The 8,594-nt window shown below is 44.2% G+C and overlaps 1 protein-coding gene across 1 annotated transcript; it reads right to left on the bottom strand.

Moving 5' to 3' along the window:
• Nucleotides 1–643: 643 nt before the first annotated feature.
• Nucleotides 644–8,291, bottom strand: LOC143214170 (uncharacterized). The gene is made up of 4 exons (XM_076434884.1): nucleotides 8,198–8,291; nucleotides 8,021–8,149; nucleotides 4,026–7,976; nucleotides 644–657 (listed from the first exon to the last, which is right to left on the bottom strand). The coding sequence occupies exons 1-4, from the start codon at nucleotides 8,289–8,291 to the stop codon at nucleotides 644–646; spliced, it is 4,188 nt and encodes a 1,395-aa protein (XP_076290999.1).
• Between the last annotated feature and the right edge of the window lie 303 nt (nucleotides 8,292–8,594).

The raw sequence follows: 8,594 nt of genomic DNA, 5'->3' as shown, positions 1-8,594 counted from the left end.
CATCTTTTGAGTGCATTCCTGATCGCGTCGCGTATTCGGAAGTTTACTCGGAGGAGTCGCGTTCCGTGCGAATAATCTCTGCGTCGATTTCGTGCAGTCTCGAATCCTGTGTCGCACCGAATACCAAAGCGTGTTCGCCGAAATTCAGATGCGTAACCGTTTACGTACGCATCGGAGCGAACCGCGTGCGAAAGTTCTTACGACAGTCCCGTCCGCGCCGTACATCCGCGCCGCGCTTAATTCCATTGTCCGGAATTTGGTTATTTGCGGTACCGACCATCCGAATCGTCGCACAATCTTTTAATTCGACAACCGCGCTGCGACCGAACATCTTTCGCAAAAATTGTATGAAGAGCGCGGGCTCTCGGGTCGCGGCCACGTGGCCGTCCATTTTGTACAGGGTGTTAAGAAATGTTTGGTCTTGGCAAGCATAGGCGTATTCTCCATCTTCGGATCGATGGAGATCTGTAAAAAAAAGTTGCCGCAAAATTGTTCTTGACCTTGAATTTCAAGGTCAAATTTTTTTATTGTATTGTATTCTACGCATCATGAGGATAAAAAGTGTCAAAGGAACTATGGGTCAAAACTAAACCGTTCTCATAAAAAATAATAGTAGAGTTATTACTAATGAAGCATGCAGTTACTATTGTTGTTTATCTGTTGTTTATCGGAAATGTAACATAATCAATCATAATCAATATTACCTTCTAAGTCTTGAAAGATGTTCATCTTCTATTTCTTCTTCTGAGGCAAAGAACCGATCCATTCTGATTAATATTTCTTAATAGCCGAGCTTGACTGCCAGCTTCAATATGGCCACCATTGTTTTGCAAACAGGTCTCTAATCTGTTCTGAATATTGTTTATAACTCGCTGATGTGAATTTGGTATATTTCGTAAATGTTGGAAGGCATGCTCTATTCGAAGTTTTAATTCTTCCACAGTTCTTATTTCTCGTGCCCCGATTTATATATTTGTTCCTTTACCGCTCCCCATAAGAAAAAATCTAATGGATTTAGATCGGGCGATCGCGGAGGCCGTATAATTGGTGCTGGTCTTCGACCAATCCATTTAGATCCAATCATTTGATTTAAAAAGTCTCGAACCGGCCGACTAAAGTGTGGTGGTGCTCCATCGTGCATAAAATAAGTAAAACGACGCCTCTCACGCGGTATAATAAGACGCAGATCGGTCAACAATCGTGAACGTAAAAATCTAAGGTAATTCTCACTTGTTAAACGATTTGGAAGATAATAAGGACCAATAATTCTGTTTCCTAGAATAGCTGCCCACACATTGACTGAAAAACGTCCTTGATTGAAATGTTGTATCCTGGCATGTGGGTTTCGATAAATCCATATTCTAATATTTTGCAAGACTGTATCTATGTCAACAACTAGAATTTCCATTTGAAATCTCTAATTTCTATGAATAAAATTCATCTTACAGCCGACAAAACTTCCGCATCAATTTTTGGCGAAACGGTTGAGTTTTGACCCATAGTTCCTTTGACACTTTTTAGCCTCATGATGCGTGGAATACAATACAATAAAAAATTTGACCTTGAAATTCAAAGTCAAGGACAATTTTGCGGCAACTTTTTTTTACAGATCTCCATCGATCCGAAGATGTAGAATACGCCTATGCTTGCCAAGACCAAACATTTCTTAACGCCCTGTACAAACTGACCGCTGCAATAAACCGCTAGAGCCCATACCGTGGTGCATGATTCAACCTTGTGAGATCCGCCCTGCCGAGAGGGCTCTCCTCGTTATCCCCGTGTCCGAACCATTTGGCCCTTTTGCGTCGTCATTCTCGATCCGCGTATCTCGAATGTTCGACTCTCGAGCTCGGCCTCTCCGAGCTTTTCGTGTGGCATCTTTGTGGGGCTTGGCACCCGAACGATTGTTCTTCTCGAGAAATTGTCGGACCTTCGAATCTCGCTTTGTCTCGGTACGTTGTCGCTGTACGCGGACCGCGCGTACTCGGCTAAGCGCGACCCGGTTTCAGTCCAGCAAAAAGCCCGAAGTTGGCCAATTTCTCGGGTCTTCCAACCCGACGAAAAGAGACAACGTGACATTATGTAATGTGTGAAATCTATATATATAAAAGCGAAGTCCTGACTCACCTATCAACGCCCAGGCTAAACCCTTGGACTTAGAAAGCTGAAATTTTGCACAGAGGTTTCCCTTATGATCTATACAAGGGATAAGAAAGGATATTTCGAAATTCAATCCCCAAGGGGGTGAAAAGGGGTTGCAACGTTTGTATGAGGAATATTTTGTTCGTGGTCGGATTTACTTCATACTTGGTCTTAATGCTCTTTGATATAATTAATCAAACACCTATTTCGGCATTTTAAAAAATTGAACCCCCAAGGGGGTGAAAAGGGGTTGCAACGTTTGTATGAGGAATATTTTGTTCGTAGTCGGATTTACTTCATACGTGGTCTTAATGCTCTTTGATATAATTAATCAAACACCTGTTCCGGCATTTCAAAAAATTCAACCCCCGGAGAGGGTGAAAAGGGGTTGCAACGTTTGTATGAGGAATTCTTTGTACGTAGTCGGATTTACTTCATACTTGGTCTCAATGCTCTTTGATACAAATAATCAAACACCTGTTTCGGCATTTTTAAAAATTCGACCTCTAAGGGGGTGAAAAGGGGTTGCAACGTTTGTATGAGGAATATTTTGTTCGTTGTCGGATTTGCTTGAAACTTGGTCCAAATGCTCTTTGATATAATTAATCAAACACCTGTTTCGGCATTTTAAAAAATTGAACCCCCAAGGGGGTGAAAAGAGGTTGCAACGTTTGTATGAGGAATATTTTGTTCGTTGTCGGATTTACTTCATACTTGGTCTTAATGCTCTTTGATATAATTAATCAAACACCTATTTCGGCATTTTAAAAAATTGATCCCTTAAGGGGGTGAAAAGGGGTTTTGAAATCTAAGATTGCGGCATGACATCAAATTAAAACTCTATAGGGGTGAATGGGGGGTTAAAAGGTTTTATATGGAGAAACAATATCAATTTCCGAGGGCATTAAATTGTTTTCTGTGCGAGCGAAGCCGCGGGCAAAAGCTAGTACTTAATATTTTCGTTGGAATGTACGTTCAAGGAAAATTTCTGCGATGTAACGTGTTGTCGTGTATAGCCATACCTCTACGCCGCGTATTGTAATGTAATTGCGCACTTATTGCTGAGAGCTGACAAGAAGATCCCCGGGGGGGGGGCACAGAGGCAAGAGGGGTCTCCAGCTAGCGCCGCCTACCCCCATCTCTGACTGTCCGTACTCGCCGCCTATCCCCACCTCTGACGGTCACGTACTCGCCGCGTGACCACGCCCTTTCAGCTGCTACGTCACACGACGCATAGTAGCAGGATTCCCGTATTTACGGAGGGCTACGATGTTTCACGACTTACAGCCAATATTCAATGCCGTGAATACGAGGATCCTATTGCAGTCATGAAAAGTGACAATTTACACAAGGAGAATGCAAAGCCTTCGCGTCACAGATTTAGTTGAGACTTTCCAGAGTTACAGATCTCGTTCCGCTGATTACGAATATACCCCATTATAGGGGCAACTATTCAGTAATTTCCGAGATATTTGCAAATTAAAGTTTTGTGGACGCAACATGTCAGTTTACATAGTTCACTTTTTTACTAAGTAATGGTGTGGCGTAGCGGCAGCGAGCTGAACTGCTATGCCGTGGGCTCGGGTTCGAGTCCCGTCGTAGTAACTTTTTTTTTAAGCTTTTTACAGAGAGAGAGAGAGAGAGAGAGGGAGAGAGACAAACACGGTTTTAGCTTTCTATGTTTAGTCGTTCTCAATTGATCCTTTTACAAACATACAGACAGGCACGATCTTATGAAAGTAATAGTTTGAAAGGTTGATATACATGTCATAAAATTTAATTAAAGCCTTAACCTACTACAATGCTTCTTGATACACGACATTCTTGACGGTCCTATTGGAAGTGCAAATGAATAGGTGAGAAGGGCTGGTAACTCGACAAACAGGCGACGTAAAATTGTCCGTGAGAGAAACAATACGACCTAACATCTATCCCGGCAATCTGCAACGTCTGTCCCTGAGCTTTATTAATGGTCATTGCGAAGCAAACGCTAATCGGAAACTGAATTCTTTTAAATTGAAACGGGAAGTTGGTTGGGATGATTGGGATCCTAGGTATAAAGACCATTTCACCCTTGCCACTACCTGTCAGGATCATAGCATGAATGACATGGCGGTGAAGGGCCTTAATTAACAATCTCGTGCCGTTACAAAGCTTGGGGGGGTTCAAGTTCCTCATCAATATTACAGGGACACCAATTTTAACTTTAAGAATATGAGCGGGAAGCCCGGGAACAGCTATTGACTCTAGGAACTCTGTAGGGTATTGAACAGACTCATCTGCAGTTACTGTACTGTTCAAAGACCTGTAGTGCATTTCTTCAGCTTCAAACATATCGAGCACTGCCGAGGTGATCGAGGTGGCCTGATCATTCGTTAGTGTTAGGATGGCTCTGTTACAGAGCCACTGCTCAGACTGATTAGATATGTTAGCAGCATCAGGGTACACTCGGGAGATCAGGTCTTCAATTGTTGACACAACATTACAGAGCTGGGGTGACAGTGTCACATTGTCATCGCTGCCGATAGTGCCATCTCCTATTCTGAGTAGGAGAGAAGAGAAGCTGGCACTCTCCTCGCTGCCGCCAAGTTGAACACTCATGTTGGTGGTGAGAGTCACTTTTTCGATGGCAGGCCAAATAGTGGACTGTTCCAAACATGCATTAACTTCGTCGGCGCGGGTACCTCGGTAAACGACTGGCAAGATTTGTCGGAAATCTCCAGAAAACAAAGTGGTGATACTTCCCATGACAGTATTCGTAGATCTAATGTCCCTAATAGTGCGGTCCACAGCCTCGATTGCCTTCTTATTGGCCATGGTACACTCGTCCCAGACAATTAGATGGCAGTCTTGAATCACCTTAGCCAGGTCACTGTTTCTGGAGATATTACAGATTGGGGTCTCGCTCCTATCTAAGCCTATAGGGATTTTAAAAGTCGAGTGGGCTGTCCGACCTCCAGGAAGTAGAGTAGCTGCAATCCCAGAGGATGCTACAGCTAACGCTATCTTTCCTGAACTCCTAACTTTAGCCAGGATTAAATTTTGAGGAGATGGCATGGAGTAATGAGAGAGAGGCTGGCCTCCATTGGATTGGACAGCCTCTTCTAACAGTGCTAAGCCCCTATCATAGCAGTGTTCCTCAACATCATGGGAAGACGTGTCTATAGACCTCCCTCGCCAGTCCCTAAACACATCCTCACAAAGACTTCTTTTAAATTGGTGCCAGAGTTCAAGAGGGTCTGAGGGACTACAGAAAATTAAAATGATGGCAAACAGTTCTCTCAGCTTTCTGGGGCTATCAGAGACTGCTGCCTCTGTCAGAGTTTGATGCCATTGCTCATCATCCTCTAACAGGCCTAGACTTCGACAGGCAGCCTGATAGGTTGGCTGGACCACGCCATTAATTGTCTTTAGGCTGGCGAATGAAGTGGGGCCTCGGATATTGTACAATAGCATCCTAAGGTGGAAACACTCTGTGTTATTGGGGTGGATGGTGAAAACTCGCCCAATAACATGCTCTTTCTTTACTCCTGGATGTCCTTCCACGGGTGTGCCCTGCTTTCTACGACAGAACTCTCCTCTTTGTCGGTTGAAAGTGTAGTACGAAGGAACTTCCTCGTACAGGAGTGTACTGGCAAAGGCGTCCTTTGTACACACCTTAAAGAAGGCCAGCAATGTGGTGTTTTTAGGGTTTTCCAGCCTTTCCTGAAGGTTTTCAGGCTGGAAGTAAACCCTCTGGCCACTCTCCAAGTGAATATCCAAGCGGATCACTGGAGGAAATCTCTCGTGGATGTGAAATGAGAGAATACGCCACACAGCCTCGGAGGTGCTAATGTATCTTCCGCTCTGATAAGTCGTGATCTCGTCCCTATTGTTCCTAACACCAAAGGTAGCCTGGTCACTACCTTTGTTCACATATTTGCAAATGTATTTTATGGACTGGACGCTGCTACAAAACTCTACATTAATATGGGCTTTTAAAGTTCTCGAAAGGACAGGGGAATAGGGAACTACCCAGGAATTGTCTACGATAATATCACGGCCACCGTACCTAAGTGTCGCAGTAAACCCGCCCTGAGCGGGAGACCTTCGCTTGTAGGTAGGATAGCCATCATCTCCAGTGATGGTTTCCCTCACGAATGCTCTGGGGTACTTCTTGCTACACCGACCTTCTCTCATACACGGTGACAGCAAGTTGAGAAAACCACAGGGCCCATGAACCATGTGGTTTTTAACAACACTGTAGAGTTCTGGGTCCTGTGCAGGGTCGGGAAACTCAGCTCGGATCACGTCATCGATCTGAGCTGGCCTGATCTTTTCTCTCAGCCAGAGAAGAATGTGGGCATGGGGGAGGCCTCTCTTCTGCCACTCAACCGAGTACATGTAGCAGGAAGCAGCTCCAAATAACTGATTTTTTGTTAGTAAATTAATCAGGACTTTGAGTTTCAGGTTAAAGACCCGAGATACTACATCATGTCGATCTTGGGGGCCTTGACCTGGCAGAAGTTCCCTTACTATTTCACCCCACCGTGGATTAGTAGTAAAAGTAATAAATAGATCAGGTCTCCCGTATTTGCGCACGTAGCAGAAGGCGTCCTGGGTACGTTGGTGCATGTACCTAGGGCCTCCTGTGAAGGTAGAAGGCAAGATTACCAACTGGCCCATATTTTGCGGGTCCTCATCCGTGCCCAAGGCATCTCGGAGGTGAATATAACTTTCCATCCTCAGTCTTGTCTGATTAGTTCTAAGATACGTCAGTCGCTCGGTCTCTATCTTGGCATACATATCTACCCAAAACTGATTAGTGAGTTGCCTATAATAGATTAGGGGATTAAACTCATTTTGACGGATCATCATCCTATACGCATAAAATTGGAGGGCCGATGTTTTCTTGCGGTCGTTTTCCTCGCCAGTGGTGGGGTCAACTTGGAAAATCAAGAAGTTGTAGCCGTCCTCCCCTCTGGGAAACATAAGAGGGTACTGGAGAGCGTCATAGGAGCGGTGGGTCTCTGATATTCTCCTCAGCTCACCACCCCTGCCACTGATGATAATATCACGACAGCTACACTCCTGGTTGACCAGCAACACCGCTACCTCGTTAGTAGTGGGTTCGTTATACCGACCCCTGTGTTCCCCCCGAGGACGTCTATCAGCTTGAATAACTAATTGCAAATCCGGAATTGCTCCGGCAGGGAGGGTATCAACGGCGGACTTAAAACTCTGAACATAAGAATTGCTGTTGTGTAGCATTTCTTGAAGTTCCCTGAGCAAGGCAATGTTCATATTGGTAAAATTACCTGCTCGTTGCTCAGCCTGAGAGAGATAATCTGCAATGAAGTACAATTGCAGAAATTTCGGTTGAATTTCATTTTCGGAAGGCAAGAGGAATCCGATTAAATGATAAACTTGCCCTTGGACTTTAAAAGTAGGCATGAAGTTACCCTCGGATATAACATTTGCTCCAAATGAGGTCATTTGAAATGCAGAGTTATATGAATGTACTTTTTTGAAGAAATGACGCGATTCAGGCCTATCACCGGTCAATAAAGAATTAAGTGGCTCTGGAGGCGACTGAATTAGGGGCAATCTGACCTTGCCAGAACTACAACACATTCCAACAGTCTCTCCCTTCCACTTCAAAGCATTGCAAAAGACACACACGCGTTCCATTCGTCCAATATCAGACTCCACGTGATAATTAATTAATGGATTATATTGAAATCCACCCATGTCTTTTCTTATCCACGGCAGCAGAGCAAGTCCCTCCGGTTGTTGTCCAGCGCCCAATAGACCAGGTTGGTGTCCTTCATTTGGTCTTCTTTCTTGCACCAACACTGCCTCATCACTTCTTCGAGTCGTATGTCTGAGGCGGTCTAACTCCAGACGAACTTCCCTTTGTGTAGAACTTTCTCTACTCCGTGAAGCCGAATGCCGCGCTCTATCAGAGGTGAAACGTAGCTCACGCTCAGCCTCCGATTCAGTAGCTCGCGATCTTGAAAGTCGAGCTCTATTAGAAGCTAAGCGTTCGTTACGTTGAGTTTCTGATTCTCGGAACCTGAGAGTAGATTGTATTTCTCTCGTATCTCTCCGGCGTTGTTGACGTTGGAGATCGGTCTCGTTTTCTCGAACACACCTGACTTTAGCGGCATTGTGCGATCTCCTTCCAAGATTCGGTCGCTTGCGAGATGGCATAGTGCAAACGATTAAAGATAAAAAAGGATAACAAAGGAAAAAAGATGTAATAAAGAAATAAAAAAGAGATAAAAAAGAGGTAAAGAAGGGGTAGAATGAGTAGAAAGGGAAAAAAGGGTAGAAAAGGGTTAAAAAGGGTAATAAGGGTAAAAAAAGTAAAAGGGGCAAAAAGGGGTAAGAAATAAAAATTAAATATTGAATGCAGTTGAATACAGTCAATAAGCAAAGCGGTATTCCAAAAAGGCAGACTTTTCTTCACG

Source organism: Lasioglossum baleicum, chromosome 12, assembly GCF_051020765.1.
Source record: "Lasioglossum baleicum chromosome 12, iyLasBale1, whole genome shotgun sequence".
Lineage (NCBI taxonomy): Eukaryota > Metazoa > Arthropoda > Insecta > Hymenoptera > Halictidae > Lasioglossum > Lasioglossum baleicum.
Note: the sequence above shows the minus strand (reverse complement) of the source record. Positions and strands in the feature narration are given on the sequence as shown.